We start from the raw sequence: 22211 nt of genomic DNA, 5'->3' as shown, positions 1-22211 counted from the left end.
GGACTATGGAAGAGGCAGCCAAGAAAACAAACCTGAAGAGCAGAGAGCTGAGGAGGAGAGGGATGAGAGTGAAAAAAAGCTAGGGATATTTAAGACGCTAGTGCAGTTTCAGGTGAAAGTCTGAAGGCAAAATAAAAATGGCTAAGATGTCAAGAAAATGGACACAACATTCATCTATCTAAATTCATCTATCTAAAAAGTCTGCCTAAGAAGTCTCAATGAGAGAAGTATTGCACTGGCAAATATTTAGATGGCAAATACACCACACAGATAAGCATGGTCAAGCACAGTGTGTGTTTGGCTTGATTTCAGAGAAGGAAGAGAATTAAGCCAAGGGACAGTAGATGAATCCTTTCAGCCACCTGGATTGTTCCATTTCCTGAACTTGTTGGTTAACTGTACTGATATCTTGTTTGTGAATAGATAACCTCTTAGAAATAGGAAGCAAACTTGCTGCAGCATAAGTCAAGGTTCCAAGATTTTTCGTATGTTTCACAATTTAGAAGTTAACTAAAGCTGGTTGACATCTTTTATTAAAAGCTTCTAGGAAATTTATCTCTTTTCAATCCAGATTACCTGACACCACCGTCACCACCCTGTATCAGGAACTTAGGCTGGTTGGCTTCCTGTCTGAGCCCCTACCCAACATGCTTTCTCTTCTTAGCCATAGTGATCTATACTTTGCAGGGTCATGACTCCCTGTTTCGAGTCTGGGTGGGGCTGCCTTTCCCTGTTATCTCAGTATCACAACATCTGCTTTTCCACTGTAACCGCCTGTAACATTACAGCATCTCTATGTTCTACTTCAAACACAGTTTTTAAAAAATATTTTTTGTTTTCCTCTCTAGTTTTTAAAGTCTTCATGTCATACATGCCTTTGGACTTCATGCACCATTTGTATGGAATTGGGCCACCGTGATAAACATTTCTGCTTGTCCCCATCTTTCTGTTAAAAAATCCTCTAAAATATCCAAGCCCCCTGGAGAGCCAAATCATTTGTTTCCATCATTTCCCCTCCTAATTCAGCCTCATCAGGTCAATTTGTAATTACAGTGCTAAGTTTTTAGTTCTAAGTATTTCTTTTCTTTTTTAGAGGTATAGATTTATATCTTTTTTTCTGAGACGTTTCTGATACCTACTTTTCTAAAAATCTCTAATTATGTCCAGTGGTTTTTTAAGCTCTAGGATGAGTCACTTTCTCATAAGGTTCTTGTCACTTCTATGTCACCAAATAGCTCTTCTTTATTGGAAACAATTAAGTCCAGAACAGGAATGCTCTTTTGTGCTTTCTCTGCATTCCAAGACATGAAACTCTCAGCAAGTCAAATTTGGTATTTACTAGATTTTCTGTATTAAATGGAATGAAGTTTCCAGCAAATTATGAGACAGAGTCCTCTGTTATTGTTATGTTTTGCCTCTGTATGATACATATCAAGAAGACTATTATCAGACTTCAGTATGAAACCTGGGACTGTACAAGAGCCTTCCTTTGCAAGTGATGGGAGACAGTTAGGGTTGCAAAGCATTATTGCTGCTATTGATAAAAGGAAGGAGGGTAATGTTTACACACGTTAAGAAAATCCATACAGGTCAAAAAGAACAACAAAAAAGAAATGAATATTCTAGGAAAAATGATAAAATGTTCTTCTGCCACATTTGGAATATGATTCGGTTAAAAAAAATTACTGACTCAATTTTTCAAGTACATATTTACTGTATATAAAACCTGGCATTACTCCAGTATTTTAGGGTTAACTGTCTCCTTAACATCAAAACTCACCCTACGTAATTCAACAATAGCTGAAGAACAATTTGTTTTTTGAATTCCTCTCCTCTTCTCTTACACCTCATGAATTTGAGAGTTAGCTTCATTCTTCTGTTTCTTACAGTTGTATTTTTCGTTCCTTAGACTTTATGGCGCTCTATCTACCTGTAATTATGCTGCAAAAACATAAGACAGCACCACTAAAAGGCCAGCAGCAGAGGAGATAGCAAAAGGCCTATTTGTGGTCTTGAACAGCTGCAATAGGGCAGGGCGTGCCTGGCAGGGTTCCCTCTGCCTCTAGCCAGCACAAACCCCAAGAGCTGGGCTTGCTTTCACAGCAGTCTCTAATGCAGGGCATTATTTCACTGCCCCAAAAGCCAAGGACTGGAGTCAAAGTCCACAAGGGCTGATCAAAAAGGGGGACATGAGAAAAGCACAGGGAGAGTGCTGGGAAGGATGGCCTTCTAGAAAGCTCTCCCGATCCTGAAGAGCCACCAACTACTGTCCCACCCCTCCCCTTTCAAAACAAAACACAGCAAAACAACCATCACCCCTTCCCCCACCCATGGAAGGCCAGATGTTACTTTTAGTTCCAGTTTGGAAATAACTGACCAAGTTAGCTTTGAAATTTTTTTTTCTTAAAAAAAGTAAGAAGTAATGAATCTAGATTTTAACCAGGAAAAGAGAAATGAGATGTTATCAATCAGATGTTTTGAAATTCAGGTAATAGGAAACATTCTCTAGCAAAAGTCTCCTACTGCAATTATGCAAAATTCTCTTTTTAAGGGACCATTATTGTCTTGGGATAAATAAAAAGTACTGTTATATGTGTAGGCTTTTATAGCTCAATGCAATTTGATGCTTTCAGTCCTTACACAATGATCTTTGCACTATACAGTGCTTCTGACTCCTTGTTTTAAAATTAGTGCTTTCTTACTTAGTAAGTTAATGTAATTGCAGCATAGAAGCACATTATATTCTATTCATTGACAGCATTAGCATATAATGCAAATTTACTTTGGAACTTTATGCACATGCACACATTTCTTCATAACACTCTGAAAGGGCAGAATTGAGTTCTTATTCCAAAGTGATGAGGGTGAACAATCCAGACTACAAAACTATGGATGCTAATGGAGGCAGACTAATATGGTCCCAGCTGGAATTAAGAGCTTACATTCAGTATGATGTTAGATGGTTAACAACCTTTCTGACAAACAATGATAACTAAAGTTCCTCTCCTAGGCTAGACCAGCCCTCAGAGGTGCATCCACAAAAAATGAGAACGCCTGAAAAATATCTAGCCAAAAAAAATTTTTTTTAATTCACATTTTACTTCTCATACACCCATAAAGTCAAATTCTATTGAGAAAACGCTCCAGTTCATTTTGATATGTAGCCAGTCTGATGATGTTAATATTGACTGAAAAAGTATTTAAGGAGTTAAAACTTGAAACCCATTTTATTGTTGCGATACTGAGAGTCCACAGGTATTTCTTATAAACTTCTCTTACAATGCAGTATAGATCACCCTATAATATGATCAAGAAAATACTCAGCAGCTAAAATAATAGGAACAACTACTACTTACGGTTGACAGAGCTTCACCAGGTCCTGGTCGGTGGTGTTGGGAGGCAGTCCTCGGATATAGAGGTTCGTTTTGCTGAGCTGATCCCATCCTGAGTTGCTACTGCTGCTACTGTTGTTATTACTGCTGGTGGTGCTGGGACTGGGAGGGGCCATGGGGTGGGCTGGGACCAGAGACTGCTGGAAAACAAAGATCAGGAGCCTTAGTATGCTAGCATTAGGAGACTGACACCATTCAGAGGCTGTCATTCAGAGGCTGTATGATCTCCCAAATAAAATGAAGTTACCAAGATTTAAATATAGGTTACCTTAAGCTACTTTGAGGTGTAAATTTTAATTTACCCTTTTAAAAAGGTCTGTTCACGCTACTTTAAAAAAGGCCTCTTCTTCAACATAAAATTGATAACAGGGTTTACTTAGTAAAAGTTCTCTATGAGCACCTTAAATGTGACTAAATTTATGTAAGATTAATTTATTCACGCATTTTTCAGGAACACATCTACTGAGACTCAAAATTAATGTGCATGAAGTTAGATGATACCATCTTAATATACAGTAATTTAGAAATCACTAGACTTTGAAAAGGTTTTCAAATTCTGAAGAACGTTTGATTGAAAGTTGCTTATAATTTTATTAGGATGACTCTTCAAAAAAAAAAAAAAAATTACTCCTCAAGTATAAGAAAGAGTTTAATTCAGATCTTCCAATAAGGACAATCTCACCTAGTTCTAAGACAGGCACACGACTTCATTGAGACATCTGGGTAAGATTCCCAGGCAGGCTGCCTTTTGCTCTGGTTAACCTTGTGAAATTTAACCCCTGTGAGAACGGTGTCCAAGCTGGAAACCTTCCCAGCTTGCAGCACCCACCACAATTCTTGTAAAGCCTGCTACCAAAGGACTCAGTGTGGTTTTACAGTCGGCAGCCACCTAAGAAGAATGTCTGAAATTGTACTCACACCAGATAATTCTCTGTGCACTGATAGAAAGAACCAACAGTTCTCTGACCCAGTGCCACACACATGACTTTGAGGAAGTTAAATGGCTCAGCTTAAGACGAAAGGGCACACAACCCCAACTGTCCTCACAGCAAATGCGTGGCAATTTCACACCAGGAAAGGGATGTTTTCTCACCTCACATTTTCTAAATAATAAATATACTGTACTAACTCAAAGACATCACTCATGAACAGTTTGAATATCCAAAATTAAATAGTCATTAGACAGTCAAAAGGTTCAAATCTCATGGCTTGGTTTTTACCAGCACATCAAGAAAAGTCAGGCATGTCTACAGAAGACAAATCAAATCCCACGGTGGAAGGTTGGAGAAGCAGATCCCTTGCAATGAGCATACCCTCATTTACCTCATCAGCAACCTCCGTTGCCCACTATAGATTCCTAGTTTTGTACCCAGCTTCTGCCATGGTCATCCTAATTCAATAATATCCCAACACACGGGGATCTCATTAATTTATTTTTATTTTTATTTTTTTGAGACGGAGTCTCACTCTGTCACCCAGGCTGGAGTGCAGTGGCGCGATCTTGGCTCACCGGAACCGCCTCCTGGGTTCCAGCGATTCTCTTGCCTCAGCTTCCCAAGTAGCTGGGATTACAGACACACAGCACCATGCCTGGCTAATTTTTGTATTTTTAGTAGAGGCGGGGTTTCACCATGTTGACCTCGCTGGTCTTGAACGCCACACCTCAGGTGATCCGCTCGCCTTGGTTTCCCAAAGTGCTGGGATTACAGGCATGAATCATCGTGCCTGGCCCCATTAATTTAGATATGTTAACCATTTCTTCTGATCCTGTATCTTTCAGATTCTTCCTTCCACTGCCCAGGTTCTTGCTAAGATATCATCTGAGTCCAAACACCACTTTATTTAAAGAGATTCTCTTTTAGAAAGAAAGCAGCAAAGCGTCAATAATAGTCAACGCAGAAATGCTATTCACTGAAGGCTGAACTTGAACTGGGAACATCAGTACTGCTTAATCCCAAAATAAAAGCAGCCTGAGATCACGTCCTACCAAATCTATTTGATTCATGCCCTTAATGAGCAGCTGAACTCATATCCTTTTCCCAAACCTCTGGTTTTTCTCTAGGGGCTAACTACTTTCTAGATATAAAACTAAGACCAAACTCTGACACTTGCTCTGCCACAGGTGGCACCTCAGAGAACTGGCCATGCCCCACAAAGCCTGTGCTCCTTCTCTGAAGCCACTGAGTTGGTACCTGCCATCCAGCCCTACTCTATTTTTCACATCAGTGAGAACAGAGGTGCTGGAAAGTAGCCCACACACCCGCCTCCTGTCCCAAGCCTTTGATTGACACAGATAACTTGTAGCTATTAAAACTAGGCAGGACTGAATTTTCCCTTAAACCTCCCTTGATTAGTGTCTCAGAAACCATCCCTGACACAAGCAACACTGTTTCCACAGTAGGACCCAGTATGTTTAATGCAGTCATTGAGCAATGAAACGCATCTGGGATGAGACTTGGAGAAGTCAGCAAGAAGCTGTGGATCAGGCCCCGCCCCTACCTCTTAGTGGGATTACATCAACACGAAGTAAATGAACCATCGGACATTTTAAAGACTGCATTCCAAGGCTGCATTCACTCGAACCTTTGATTTTGCCAGAAGTGGAAAGGGACTGGTGGGCATGCACCTGTACAATTAAAGAAACATTTCGATGTATGACTTATTTGGAGATTATTTAGACATGAAAGTAGTAGGTTTTTTTATTTATGTATTCATTTTTTGGCAGAAATACAACTACGATTTACATGTCTGAATTTACATAGCTGTTTTAATATAATTTGATGGGCATCCCTATTTACTGCAGTAGTTATTTTCCCACTGTGGGAAGCAGATACAGCCTGTGCCTCCCTGCTTCCCCAGTTAAGTTTGCCCTGTGAGGGAATGAAATCTCCCAGCATCTGATCCCAGGCAGAAGAAGAGGGTTCCTAAATGTACCCAATGAGGACTACTAGCCTCTGGTGAATCCTATACAGAACAAAGTTCAAATTCAAATTTTATTTCCAAATCAATTCTTTCTTGGGGCTAACTGAAGACAGAGAAAGAAAACTGAAAGAGAGAAGCACTGAATTATTCTAGGTTGTCAATTTTTAATTTTCTAGTGCAGAAATTTTTAAATCAAAGACTACGTTTTTAGAAGTCACTGAAACTGGGCTGGGAGCGGTGGCTCACGCCTGTAAACTGAGCACTTTGGGAGGCCAAGGCAGGTGGATCACGGGGCCAGGAGTTTGAGACCAGCCTGGCCAACACGGTGAAACTCCATTTCTACTATAGATACAGACTCTGCTGAGTACTTTACATACATTACCGTACTCAGTTCAATCAGACTGGCAGGTAGGTTATTGTTCTCCCATTGTGCAGATTAGGAAACCGAGTCTCAAGAAAGGTTAGGAATGTGCCAAGGGCACACATTTAGAAGGTGGCAGAGCTAGAATTTGAACGCAGATCTGCTAGAAAACAAAGCCAGAGCAGAGCCTTCAAACAGTACTCTACATGGGACCCCAAAACACTTTCTATATCCTGAATGCTCTATTTGTATTCTTCCATTTTCTGTGCCCATAATTTTTGCTAATTACCAAATTCAAGCTTCTCTGAAATGTGATATTTAATACCATTGGCAGATACGTTTTTTAAGAAAGTAAAAGGTGCCTTTAAGTTGACTTAATGAACACACAGTCTCATAGTGTTAAAAAAACAAAGATTAGCTCTTAAAAAATCGGTTTTAAAAATTCTACTTTATAAAAATCTTTTCATTAAAGAATAAATTCTACAAACAACTTTTGAAACCTTCAGCATATTAGTGCTAAACATTAGACTCAACATTTCAGGATGACATGACTTAAAACAGTGAAAAATTAAACCTTCATTCATAGATTAAAATGCAAATACTGACAAGTCTTTCACTACAGCTTCAGAACTCTGATAAATTTAAAGCAATTACTCTTTGCCGTCAGATTATGTGTCTTGGCAGCACAAATGATAAACTTAAACAAATTTTTAAAAAGCTTACAAAGGGATAAAAAGGGACAAAATTTTACCCAGTTCCATTTTCATCACTGGTAGTCCTTTTACATTTTGCCTCTCAAAATCTGGAAGATGCCTTGGAACTTGAAAAGATCCTCTGTGGATGAAGCTTGCAACTATTTACACACATTCAATCTAATGAGGGGACCTAGTGGCTGGATAAGCATGCTAAGTGCCCACCCATCCCAAAAGAGCCTAGTAGTCTCTCAGCCTTCTCTAGCCTAATTTTTCCAGTTATCAGGTCAGGTAAACAAACTACATTCTTGTATCTCCAAGGGCAAAGAAAACAAGCTAATTCCATTTTCTTGATAATATTTATATGGGCTTAATTTGCATGCCAAAATGGATAGAAAAAAACAAAGTCACTCGTGAATAAACGGGGTGGTTATATTAGCAGACCCTCAGCCTTTCCTGCACGAGTGGTTTGGCACCATCAGTAAGAGCGTTCATCAGCACTCAGAGAGAACTTCCTGTATGGACAGCACTCAGAGAGCATGTCCTGTGTGGGCAGCACTCAAGGAGGACTTCCTCTATGGACAGCAATCAGGGAGCACTTCCTGCACGGACAACACTGATGCCTCTGTCCAGCCAGAAGTCCCACTGGGCCTCCTATACTAAAAGGATCAACAATAGGCACAGGGCAACTAAACACAGGGTGATACTATCTCCTGCTCTATCACACCACCCCCTATAAAGAAGAGAGAAATAGTCTGTCCTCTATAAATACAAATCTAAAGGTCATTTACAAAATTAATGACATGTGAACTAAAATACATTAGTAATCATGTACATTGTTGTAGATTTCTATGCAGCAAAGATAATTTTGAAACAAAAACTTGTCATTTAAAATTCTATTGTCTCATTTCCTTCCTATTACTAATAGGCTAAAGAACAGTGCTCTGACCAATCTTATAGCTGAAGCTGTCCTCCTCTTCCCACCCCCACCTTATTTAGCCACTTCTCTAAGAATTCTAGTACATTCTGAAGGGAAAGGAAAGCTAGGACCTGCCCTTCAATTTTCTTCAAGTGTTTTTTAAAGTCTTCATCCTTATAGTTCAAGAAGTTTATCATTCCCACCCCTGTTGCCCCGACACCCACCACCACCATCACCACGACCACCACCACCATCCCAAACAGCAGGTTGGTTTAATACAGCAATTATTTCCCTCATCTAGAAGCAAAATAATCACCACAGTTGCTCCTGAAAGCAGACAGAAGTTTCCTGAACATTATCATTTTCACAGGGAAACAGTGTAAGATCACGCCTGAAATGAACTGAGTACTACGTGAAGACACTGTCTGCTACACTCATTTCCATACACCGGTTCCTCTCCGTATGCTTTCAAGATGTAAAAGGAATTTAACAATTTAAATAAATTATCAAACAGGAATGAGGGGGACACTGACACGGGCCAGGTATCACCACAGTCAGAATATTTTCTTTGCTTGTTTTTGGCCATATGAGTGACTGAAGGAGGGCTGGGAATGGTGGCTGGAAAGAGAAGTTCTGGCACAGGGAACTGGAAAAACAAAACTAAACGTGGGAAGTGAACTGGAGAGAGGTGAGAAACTGGCCAGGAAATCAGTTGTTCCTGTGGATATGTCAGGGAAGGAATGCCTGAGACCAGGATGTTAAAAAACACATAGCAACTAAATTAATGAAGAACAGTAATGCCCCTTTACACAGCCATTGTGTCTCACTTATACACACCATGGAGTTAGGGAAATAATCAATCCCATTTGATAACAAGGATATCAAAGCTTAAAATCACACAGCTAATTAGTTAGTGAAACTGGTTCTCATATCTTCACTGTTCCTTGTTTGGAAAAAAACTTTGCAGCTTCTCAAGACTGTGAAACTGAACAATAGGGTATTAATTTTTTTTTTTTTTGGTTGGATTAAGCCTGTCAAAGGAGAGGGACCCATGTTACCTTCACTATTCCAATAAAACATAAAAATAAAAATTTCCAATAGGCTTCATAATTAATTCTTCAAGATACCCATCAAAGTTGATCCTTGCATGTAAAACTGCAATCTCCACATAGAAATCTCTTCACCTAAGTTAATGAATAAAGCATCATTCTTATGCTTCAGATAAAAGAATTAAAGTTAAGACTTGCATTGTTGAATACAACATGACTGACTGAGATTTCCTTCCAGATCCCATCAAGACACTAGACTCCTTATCATTCAAGTCTCTTTTAAGGGCTAGTTCTGTGCTCCTGCATGCTAATCAGCCCAATTGTTCTATTTCCTCCAAAAGTTCTTCTAAGAACTCCAGTGACTTGCCAAGTTGCCCACTGAGAACTCTGGGCCAGGAAACACACAAGAGTTCTTGTGCAATTTGTTCCTTCTAGTTTTTCTAACAGCATTTATAAGGGGTACAGGTGTGTGAATATGAAGATACCAGACTGAAGACATTTTAAATTAATCACCAGAAAACAAAAGAGAAAGTAAGGGGCCTAAGGCAAGGTTTCAAAATTTCCTTACCAGAGAATGCATTCATCAGAAAGGAAAAGCTTTTAACAGTGGGTTCCTAGCCTTAGCTACCCTTAATTGCATTGCTTATAATGGTGTAGTACAGTATGGTTTCTAAAAATAGAGTCCAACTAAGGGAAGATCAGGGAGGGGGGAGGATGAAAAGGCAGGGGACAAAAAGGTTGAGGAAGGCTTCACAGAGGGGGTGGATGGCTGAGTGAGCTGAATATTAATGACATGTCATTAAGAATAAAAGGGGTGGTGGCTCATGTCTGTAATCCCAGCACTTTGGGAGGCCAAGATGGGAGGATCACTTGAGCCCAAAGGGTTGAGTCCAATCTGAATAACATAGCAGGACCCCGACTCTACAAAAAAAATTTGGTGGTGCACACCTGTAGTCCCAGCTACTGAAAAGGCTGAGACAAGAGGATCACTTGAGCCCAGGTCAAGGCTGCAGGGAACTGTGATTGTGCCACTGCACTCCAGCCTGGGTAATAGAGAGAGACCTTGTTTCAAAAAAAAGGAAAAACAAAACAAAACAAACAAAAAACAATAAAAGGAATGGCAAATCTGAAAGAAAGGTGGGTAGAGTAAGGAGAGGAGTGACCACCAAAGACATAGACTGGAAGGATCATTCTTCACAAAAGCCAGAGAATTACCCAACCTGGTTGCTTCAGAGGAAGTTCCCCCAAGTTGATGTTGAGGTGGGAGTGTGGTGGTACTAAAAAGGTAGCAGGAAGAACCTGAAAAGCAAGGTGGAATGTGGACATGATGTCACAGGTTACCAGAGTCTCACATGTAGAAAAGAATTTAAACACAGTAAACGAAGAGGATGGCTTCTGGAGAATGCAAAACTAGAAAATCTCTTCCCTTCCTTCTATGAAAATAATGTTTATAGTAATAATTAAAAAAAAAAAAAAAATTGGCCGCGCGCTGGCTCACGCCTGTAATCCCAGCACTTTGGGAGGCCAGGGCAGGTGGATAACCTGAGGTCAGGAGTTCAAGACCAGCCTGACCAATATGGTGAAACCATGTCTCTACTAAAAATGCAAAAATTAGCCAGGTGTGGTGGTGGGGGAGGCTAAGGCAGGAAAATCATCTAAACCCGGGAGGCAGAGGTTGCAGTGAGCTGAGATTGCACCATTGTACTCCAGCATGGGCAACAAGAGTGAAACTCCATCTCAGGGGGGAAAAAAAAAACTGACCGGAAAAGTTAGAATATCCAGATTCATGTTCTGCGTTGGCCAGGAGCAGGAATGAGTATTATCGCTGGAAGGCTCAGGTCTTCACATGTGAAATAAGCATGTTAGACTGGATGATTTCTAAGCTTCCCTGCAGCTTCAAAATTCTCTAAAATTCTGGATAGTGCTGGACAGTGCCATCTCCAGCTAAGACATGTCAAGACAGAACCCAGTCAGGTCCTTTAGTACTCTCATCTGTCTGCCAAATAGTCAGAGAAATGGAGCAAGAGTTTCTTAAACTGGCAGACTCCAAGGCCAACTTCTGTGACATTGTGCAACTTAAGACCAACAGACATCACACTGCAGCACCATTTTCCTACACCCCTTAGGCCAGCATGGATTCCTGACTTAGTCACAAGTGATTCTAAGAAAATATTCTAAATACGTAAGCTATCCTAAAACAACAACTGAAGTCTAAAGAAACAAATGTAAAACAAAACAAAACAAAACAATCTTAAGAGCTCCCGAAACCAGAGTATCCTTAAGGTAGAAACAATATTACAGCTGAAATAACCATAATAACTTAAGATCTATTGAGACTGCATGTTACTTAGTAGCCTGCCATCTTTGTGTTTCAATGTGTTTGTATAAAGAGCTACATTTCACATTCTATCCAATCTCTTCTATATAAAAGGACTCTGTAACAGCTCCAAAACCACTTTAAAAGAAAATTCAAAACAATAAATAAATTACAGCCCAAACAAACAACAGAACGCAGTAAACACAAAATCCCACCCAACTTCAGGTGCAAAATTCATTCTTCTTCTGAATTCTGAAAGCAGGTGTGCAGTGTTTTCCTCCTTCTTCAATTTCCAGATCCATGCCAGTTTTCTTCCTCAACACAGAGCCTTGAGAAGGGGACAAGAGCAAACTCTTCCTTTACTTTTTACTCAAAATAAATGGAAAAAAAATTAAAATAAAAAAAGAAAGAAAACTTCCTAGGGGAAGTGAAACATTACTTTTATCATGACAGTTCAGAATACCTCTGCAATGCATTTCCTGCCTCACCCCAGTAGAGTTAGGATTCCAGGGCTGACAACTTCCTCCCAGCTGTTTTTTAAAGTCTATCTACAGTACAGTCTGTATCTTACTATTTCTTGTAAGTAATGAATTATCGCTGAGATTGTAAAGTCCTCAGGGTGGAAAAATACCCATTCTAAAACATACTTTCTCCACATTAAACAAACTTACTGAAAGTATTATTAAGTGATTAAATATTAAGTTAGAAAACTTATATGAGTAAGCTTACAAAAAAATACTCCCACAAAACCAACTTATTTATTTATTCTTAGATCCAGAGGGACATGTGAATGACCTTGCAGTACTATGGGTTTCACAATTTAGCCCCCAGAGAAAAAAACATTATCTGTACTTACAGGAAACTGAACAAGTATTTGCAATCTCCCCATAGTAATAACTTAGAAACATAAAATCTTATCTGACAATGTTGTAATTTTGTATATAAACATCACTGAGAAAATTTTTTGAATATAACTCAACAATTAATGTCTACTTTTGTTTCTTTCTCATGGTAAAATCTAGTAGCTTACATCTGATATGAATAATTAGAGAAAGTGAGTGATACTAGAACAGTTCTTCAATTATATATCAGTCTATGTATTTCTTTTTTTTATTTTTTAATTTTTAAAAATTTTTTAAGAGAGAGTCTCGCTCTGCCTCAGGGGCTGGAATGCAGTAGTGCAATCATGGCTGACCACACCCTGGAACTCCTGGGCTCAAGTGATCCTCCTGCTGCAGCCTCCCACATAGCTAGGACAATAGGAGCACGCCATCGCATCTGGCTAATCAAAACAAAAACAAAAACAAAAACTTTCTTTGTAGAGACTGGATCTCACTTTATCGCCTGTGTTGCCCAGGCTGCTCTTGAATCCAGCTTCAAGAGATCCTTCTGCCTCAGCCTCTCAAAGGGCTGAGATTACAGGCATGAGCCTGGTCAATCTGTGTATTTCTGTGTCGTGTGTATGTGTGAACAGTCATGTTTGTGTGTGTGAATAAAGACAGAGAGGAACGGATGGCTGTCTCTAAGCTATACTGCCTGAGACTGGGGCTTGCTAGGTTTTCTAACATTTTCGTTCAACATCCACCTCAGAAATTAACTTTTTGCCTGACCTCTCCATCCTGTATACATAAATAGGCACAGACATATAAAACTGAAACATAAGTTTTGTGAAACAACATTTTCCTTTACCAAATGCAATGTACCCTAATGTTATCTTTTCTAGTATATTTCGGTAAAAGAAATAAATGCTGGTTGTAACCCACTGAACTGACACTTCCCACTAATATTGCCACCTACAGGTTAAAAAACAGTGGTCCGCAGCGTTTCTCAAACTGATGTGCACATGAAGTGCCTGCGCTGTTAAAATGCAGATTTCAAGTCAGCCATTTGGGGTGCGGTCAAGTTTCTGCATTTCTAATAGAAGCTTCCAGATTTTGCCGTTGCACAAGGCAAGACTCCTGGTCTGTGTGGATGAATTTGGGAAGGGCCCCCTTCCAGCTTTAAGGAGAAGCAAGCTGCATCTATTCACAAAATGAGATAAAAACCTTTGTTCCACTGATTTCAAACCCATTATCTGCTCAGAGTAAAAAAATGGTAGAGCTGGGAGGGGTATAAGGGATCATAAGAGCCAATAATTATCCACTGCAAGTATAAGGAAATCTTGGGAGATGGTAGGATGGGAAGTAGAGGTGGGGGTATACTTGAATTTTTAGCAAAGGGAGTTTGGCTTTGAAAATGCTGAGAAACACTGATGTAATGCAACCCCTCACTTTTCAAGAAACCCGAGGCCGGGAGAAGTCAAACCACATATCCAAGGCCATACAGCTAATCAGAGGGAGAACGGGGCTTCCAGTCCCCACACTGCTGTCATAAAGCACCAGTCCTCGTTTGTTACAAGGATTGCAGCAAAGATGATGGTACAGGCCAAATTTTCTTAACGAGTTTTTAAAAACTGAGTAAAATTGATATGCTGGACCTGTTAAGACAGCAAAGAAAAATTATTTTGTGCAGCCTTTTCTATACCTCAGATGATTTTATCCACTGTCAACTTCTAGATCACTTACTTAGATGTCCAGGTCTATGCTAGACATCTAGTTGCTTGCTTTAAAAAAAAAAAGGAAACACACCTATGAAATTGATAATTTAAATCTCCCCAAAAAATGCTTGTGAATGCCACTCATTTCTATTTTTGTATTTATTTATATTAAGAATTTTTGAGTAGCATACATGATCATTATTTGTACCATCTACAAGAAGATAGAAAAATCAAACAGGTTAATTAAAGCAGTTTGGAGACTGGACGCAGTGGCTCATGCCTGTAATCCCAACACTTTGGGAGGCCAAGGTAGGTGGATCACTTGAGCCCAGGAATTTGAGATCAGCCTGGGCAGCATAGCAAAATCCCATTTATACAAAAAAAGAAAAAAAAATTAGCTGGGTGTGGTGGTTCACACCTGTGTACAACTACTGGGGAAGCTGACTTCCCCAGTAGTTGGGGACGATCACTTGAGCCAGGAGGTCAAGGATGCAGTCAGCTGAGCTCATGCCACTGTTCTGCTCTTCAGCCTGGGCACCAAAGTAAGACTCTATCTCAAAAAAAAAAAAGCAAAAAAAAGCACTTTGATGCTTTTCTGTCATAAGAGTACACTCAGAGTCAACTACCAATTTAACCGGCTTGAATTAGGAACCCTTAAAGAATCACTAGAATTGTCTATCCACGGTCAAGTCTCCCTATATATGTCACAAATTCATACACTTAAAACAAGTTACTTCAAACTCTGTTTCTTTAAAATAAAATGGAGAGATTTGTAAGATTGTTTTCTTTTGTGAACTCCCCAGTGTTTGCTTTTTTTCCTAAAGCTTCACAAAGCATATACTCAAATAAATTCTCTAAAACAAACTGGTTTGCCTACAGAACTCAAACCGTTAATGTGGGCCGGATGCGGTGGCTCATGCCTGTAATCTCAGCACTTTGGGAGGCAGAGATGGGTAGACTGCTTGAGATCAGGAGTTTGAGACCAGTGTGGGCAACATGGCAAAACCCTTTCTCTACAAAAACACAAAAATTAGCTGGGCATGGTGGTGTATGCCTGTAGTCCCAGCCACTCTGGTGGCTGAGGCTGGAGGATCACTTGAGCCCAGTTGGCAGAGGTTGCAGTGATCAGAGATTGCCCCATTGCACCCCAGTCTGGGGGGCAATAGAGGAAGACCCTGTCTTAAAAAAAAAAAAGTTAATGTGAACCTTGCTCCCAGCAGCCCACCATTATACTCTGAAGGGCTGTTTCTAATTTGACCTAAGCATTTTCCCATTTTTACAGGGACAAGGTTTCTTTCAGGTGAAATTTCTATTTAATGATACTGTAGATTTGGATTGAGTACTGCTAACAACAGCCCTGAAACTTTCCTGTCTTTTATGGAGTCAGCCCATGCACTATTGTCTAATCATTTTAGTGGTGATGGTATCAACTTTGGAACACGTAGGTGCCCTGGGAGCTAACCAAACCAAATGCTGGCAAGCCTCATTCCTCTCCTCATCTCTTCTGAAGCAGATAAATTGAAGTAGAACGTCATTCTGTGGTAAGCAGGATCTGGGAAATACTTTCAATATTTACAGAAACCAGATGCAACGTTTTTTCTTTTCGTTTTAAAATTATTTCACAATATTCTATTTGGAGTAGGAAGTTATTGCTCAACAAGGAAAAAAGTGAAGATATTAGTTTTTCTCTACACCTTTTTATTTTTCTGTTGCTACAGTTAATCATAAAGCATCATTTCATCTCTTTTACCAAAATGTGCACATTGCTAGTTATTGCAAATGTCAAAGGGAGTTTTTTTTCCCAAAGAACCTTGAACAACATAAAGTTCTGGCCTCTAGAACACAGACCCAGGATCTCTGTGTATTTGGGGGCTGGGTGTGGAGATCAGTGGGCAACACAGGACTCAGTTCCTACACTTGAGTTTTCTTATCCTTCTCTTCTTTCATGATATTTAGTTTCATTATAAATCTTTTATCTTTGCTGTGCATGATCAAACATGCAATCTTTCATTGTCCATTTTTATCCCAGATTAAACTAATTAGTGATGAGTACCCAAAATGAATTTTGTAAATCTCAGCCCTTCTAAATGTACAAAATAAGAAAATGACACCATCTCTCCTCACTCACCACAGAGAAACACATTTACGAAGAAAATGATGCCTAAGTAAAAACTGGCTTCAGGAGCCTCGCACTCAATGACCAGTGACGGGGAGCAGCTCTCTGCTCACCCCCACCTAAGCCAAAGCTGCCAGTGGGCTTTCCAGAACAGGAAAGGGAAAAACAGACTAGAGCCCAAACATGGAGAAACACTATGGTGGACCCCTTCCCAGAGGATAGGGCAGACAGGAACAGCATTCTAGGTGTGGCCTGCAGCTACACCAGGACCTCAAAGTGAAGTAAACGGAAAAAAGCAGTAGCATGGGAACTTCAGAACACCCCATACGATATCAAATCATTTTGCTAAAAAAGAAAAAATGCAGGAAGAGGATACACAAATGGTTTTAAAATTTCTATTTATTTAAAAGGACAACTTCACATATTCCTAAAATTCAAGTCTTTGGATCTAACAGTTTAAATCTTATAGAGAAGCAAAAAGAATGCATTAAGAGAAATGGTAGTTTTTTGTTGTTGTTGTTGTTGTTTTGTTTTTGGTAAAGATTAGAACCAAGCATGATAACTTCTAGTATGGAAAACAATTTAGGAAGGAATAGACAAGCTTCCTTTTCTCCACTGCAGCCAGGAAGCTGGGGAAGTCCACCCACACGCTCGTGGCAGGGAATGGCGGCAGTCACTCTGCTCTTCCCCACAACCCAGTACTTGCTCCAGTTACATAAAAATTGCTCAAATTAAAACATCATCCTACCTTTAGAAGAACTTCCATCACAAAGCAAATTAAATGAAGATAAAAATCTGAAGGACAGTTTAATCCTGCCTGGATATGTTTTTTTAATTAATATATAAATTGTAAAATTGCAGTGAGAACTTATCCATAAAATCCTGGAGAGGTTATCTCACTCTGTTTTCCCCAGGAATACATGTAGAAACTTGGTCTGCCTTATGACTTTAACTAACTTCATCTCTGTTCTCCCTAACTGCAAAATTCAATCTTCCCTTACAATAATAGCTCACATGCAAATCCTGGATAGCAGTTATCCTAGAAATAGATAAAACACGGGAACAATGTTTTTCCCTTCATAGGTGGATAGGTTTAGCTCTCTTTTTACACATTTTAGTTGAATCTATATTTCATCTTTTTGTTACTATCAAAATAACCTAGGCAGTCCTTAAAAATAGTTTAATAAGCAAAAACTAAAGAGGAATAACCCAAAGCATGACAATTTCTGGAAAATATTTTTTCCCCAGAGAAAAGTGTTACGCATAATACTAACTGCTAACATTATTGAGCATTTACTCTGTTTCTGCCATCAGGCTAAATGCATTCTTTCATTCAGTTTACAGATAAGAGAACAGAAAAGTTAAGGGATTTCCCCAAGGTCACTGAGGAGGTAGCAATCAGGTTGTGAAAGATCAGTCGACAACCTCTTCAGGAGCTGAGTGGAAGAGAAAATGGGAGTGAAGGAGGCATATGCCATTGAGTTTCACCATACTGGGGGCTTTGTTTGATAGACAACTACTCTGAGGCTTTTAGAAAAACCAACCTTTGCTACGAATGGTATATCTATGTCTTGGTTACTAAACATCTTCCAATAAAACATAACCAAAAGGTTTGGCTCAAGAAACTGGTTGCAAAACAGTACAACTGAGTGACACATCCTTCCTTCCTTCCTCTAATACCAACAGCACAGCATTACTATGAAGGATTATTGCTAGAAAACATTCAGGAAACCTGCTTTCCTTTAGATCTCAATATATATGATATTTCATCTCAACAAAAGGTCAGTACTTTCTAAAATGGTGTTTCTACATTTGAATTAAAGAACAAATCTCTCCCACCAGTCTGTCAACCCCTGGAGGACAAGGGACCAGGCCCTGCCTAGTAATCCCACCCTATGTCTTAGAACCTGGGCTAAGAGCTTTATGTGTTTGGTGAAGGAACGTAGATTAACATTACATTAGAAACTGTGAAGCTGCTTTAGTGATTAAAATGTTGTATGTTGAACACCTCCAGGGTATAAGGAGGTGGGTGAAGTTAGTAAGAGCTAGATGGTGGTGGAACCTAAGTATCTTAGAAAGTAGTCTGACATCTGGGGAGAAATGCGTTAATCATTTATCATTTTCCTCACTGAAACAGAATCTTTCACTTGAAATTTATTATCTCTCCAGACTAAAGCATCTCCAGAACAATTTCCCAACTCCATGACAGGTGGACTTTTAAAATTCCTAGTTTAGATTTCAAAATACCAGGAACACTAGACAAATTATGATTGATCGTAAGAATTGTAATTCAGAAAAAATTTGAGTCCTAATAATCTTAATCTTATTACCTTTGCATACATGAGGTATATGGGTATCTGTCTTTTCAAAACAGATTAATCAGAATTACTATAAACCTTCAAGAAGATGTAATCACTTTGGGATCCTCCTGCCTTTGGTAATGGCCACATCTGGTCAGGCAGTTGTTATTCATTCTTTCCAAGATTTGCTTTATTAGACTTTCAAATGAAAAATGACACCTTCACTCCAATCCTTCTAATTGATTTTTAACCTTAGAGAAGTGTGAGAGAGTTCGTTAGAGGACTAACTTGTTAATAGAATCATCTGGGTGGTCTGATAAAATTCTTTCAGAAGAATCACAACACTAATAGGTTTACTTAATTTTTTTTTAAAAAAGCTACTCCTTAAAATGCATTTCATTTCTTTAAAACATTCAGTTCACAAATAGAGCTATCTGAATACAATTTAAATGTGATTGGCTCCTGTCAGGAAATGTAAAATGTACAATTTATACAGTAACCACAACACTGTACATGGACATGAACCTATTCCAAAATTTAAGATGAAATATCAATGGAGAGAGTGGAAAGTGGCTGTTAGTTTCCAAGGGATGCTGTAACAAATTACCATGAACTGGGTAGATTAAAATAACAGAAATGCATTCTCTCCCAGTTCAGGAAAACAGAAGTCTGCAATTAGGGTGTTAGCAGGTCAACATTCCCCCTGAAAGCTGCAAAGGAGAAGCCTTCCTTGCCTCTTCCAGCAGCGACTCCTGCTGTTCCCTGCTTTGTGGCAGCAGAATTCCAATCTCGACCTCCATCTGCACGTGGCCTTCTCTCTGTGTCCTATCCTCTTCTTGAAAGGACACCAATCATTGGTCATTGGTCGTCTCAAGATCCTTAATTAATTCTAACGGTAATTAATTAATTACAACCACCCTATTTCCAAATAAGGTTACATTCCAGGGTTCTGGTTAGACATGAATTTGAGGGGGGAAACTGACCCACTACAGTGGCTTTCTCTAAAGGACTATTTTATTTTTTTAAAATTGACAAATAATAATTGTACAAAATGATGGGGTACTTAGTAATGTTTCAATACATACAATGTATAGTAATCAGAACAGGGTAATTAGCATATCTATCATCTCAAATCTTTATCATTTATTTGTGTTAGGAACATTCAATATCCTCCTTCCAGCTATTTGAAACTATATATTATTGTTAACTATAGTCATTCTATGGCGGTATAGTGAGCTATGTAATCAGAACACATACAGAGAATTATTTCACAGAAGCAGCCACTAGGTTGTAATACTAATGAGTTCTTTAACCATATTTAGATTCAGAAAACAACTGATAGGTCATCTTGTTCAGTCTCATATCCAAAGTAGGAATTTTCTTTATGGCATAGAAATTGGGTATGGAGTAAATAAATAAAAACTTTAGGCCGAGGGCGGTAGCTCACGCCTGTAATTCCAGCACTTTGGGAGGCCGAGGCGGGCAGATCACGAGGTCAGGAGATCGAGACCATCCTGGCTAACACGGTGAAACCCTGTCTCTACTGAAAATACAAAAAAATTAGCTGGGCGCGGGTGGCGGGCGCCTGTAGTCCCAGCTACTTGGGAGGCTGAGGCAGGAGAATGGTGTGAACCTGGGAGGCAGAGCTTGCAGTGAGCTGAAGTCACGCCATGACAAAGCAAGACTCTGTCTCAAAAAATAAATAAATAAAAATAAAAAAACTTTAAATGTCATTTTTTAAACGAAAAAATAGAATTTTCTCTATGGCACAGAATTTTACCCATAGCAGAGAGATTTGGGGTGGGGGTAAATTTAAGAAATTTAAAATGTCATTAGAAAACAGCAGATGTCCCAATTTATTTCTAAAACATTTCTAACTGCTACAACATAAAACAAGTGTAGTCTCCCCTTCTTTTAAACAACTTTAAATCTTTAGTGATATCCCCCAATAATATTCCTCTAAACCTCCAAACAAACAATAACCAAACAATTTATTTGGCCCGGGCAACTTCTAAGGAGGCAGTACAGCAATTAGGAATGAAAGGATGGATTCTGAAATCAGAGTTCAGATGCCACCATAGCTACTCACTAACTAGGTGACCTTGGGCAAATCATTTAAAGCTTCCAAGTCTCATCTCTTCATCTGTAAAGTGAGGAGGAGGACACCATCTATTCCATACTAGCTCGCAGTGTTGTTGTAAAGATTACACAAGCTGATCAATAAACTGTCAGGCTGTAAGAAGTGCTCAATTACTGCTACCTACACTTGAGTCCCTCTTTCTCAATGTCTGATATGGTTTAGATATATGTCCCTCCAAATCTCACACTGAAATGTGATCCCCACTGTTGGAAGTGGGAAAAGGTGGGGGGCTTGAATCATGGGGCAGATCCCTTATGAGTGGCTTAACACCGTCCCCTGGTGATGAGTGAGTTCTCGCTCTGAGATCCGGTTGTTTAAAAGTGTGTGGCCTTTCCCTCTCTCTCTCTTGCTCCCTCTCTTGCCATGTGACACACCTGCTCCCACTGTGTCTTCTGCCATGACTGTAAGCTCTCTCTGAGGCCTGACCTGAAGCCAAGAAGATGCTGGTGCCATGTCTCCTATACAGCCTGCAGAACCATGTGCCAATTAGATCTATTTCTTTATAAACTGCCCACCCTCAGATATTTCTTTACAGAACCACCAACAGACCAACACAATGTCCATCTCTAAATTTTATTTCCTGATATCCAGGAGGGCTCTGCCTAGGGCATACACTACCAGTTCTAATCTTAAAATCAGCCTATATATATAAAGAGCTTCTCAATCCCCCTTGTCTTACTCGGAGGCCTGGAGGCTCCTTTGCACAGCCGCAATAAAAAAAAAAAAAAAGGAGAGAAAACTAACTAAAACAACAACAACAAAAACCCTTAGGTTCAAAAGTGACAGGCAGGTGAAGCTGGGAGAGCCACTTCCCCAGGAAAGGTCCCTGGAAAGGCTGGTCTGTTCCAGACTGTCATCGTTGTAGGATTTTGTCACTTGAGATTGTTTTATCATCTGAAACTCTAACGAGAGAGGCATTTGGGTTAGGGCCCCACTTTAAAATCTCAAAACTTCAGGATGTGATGTGATGAAACGCTACTCACTTAGGACAACTGAGAAGAGCATCAGGAAGGGAATGTAGAGATGTGCACGTGTGCCATTCAGGGCGCCTCCCTTTTATTATTCTCAAGCTTCACAGAGAGAAGAGAATGCAAAAGATCATCCCATCTGCATTTTTCAGTAAGATTATTAGATGCAAGGAAGATACTCTCTTCCTCTATCTATGCACCACATGACAAACCTGCACTCACAAGAGACTCAGAACAGATGCTAGCAATATTGGTTCTAAACGTCCATTGGAAGGCTGGGTTTCTGTGGTAACCCGGCTATCAAACATGGTACAACGGGTTTCTACACACACAAAAAAATGTGTTCTGATTTCAAAAATCCAAACTTAGAGAACTTCTGAACTAGAACTTATTTGTCTAGGTAGTATGATTTCATTTCTTAATCAAAATATAATTTTATTAATATAGGTAAAACTATGCTAAGGGCCTAAGCAGCTAAATTAATTTGTTGGCTAATACT

The 22211-nt window shown here is 39.5% G+C and overlaps 1 protein-coding gene across 6 annotated transcripts in view; it reads right to left on the bottom strand.

Moving 5' to 3' along the window:
- The window catches only part of RBMS1 (RNA binding motif, single stranded interacting protein 1), a 216756-nt gene that overhangs the window by 91550 nt on the left and 102995 nt on the right, over window positions 1–22211 (bottom strand). For all 6 annotated transcript variants that reach the window (XM_011947108.1, XM_011947110.1, XM_011947109.1 and 3 more), the window contains one exon: window positions 3357–3532. In XM_011947108.1, the coding sequence (XP_011802498.1) occupies window positions 3357–3532 (176 nt within the window). The remainder of the gene's footprint in view (window positions 1–3356; window positions 3533–22211) is intronic.

The sequence above is a fragment of the Colobus angolensis genome, unplaced genomic scaffold (assembly GCF_000951035.1).
Source record: "Colobus angolensis palliatus isolate OR3802 unplaced genomic scaffold, Cang.pa_1.0 Scaffold259, whole genome shotgun sequence".
In the NCBI taxonomy this organism is placed as follows: Eukaryota; Metazoa; Chordata; class Mammalia; order Primates; family Cercopithecidae; genus Colobus; species Colobus angolensis.
Note: the sequence above shows the minus strand (reverse complement) of the source record. Positions and strands in the feature narration are given on the sequence as shown.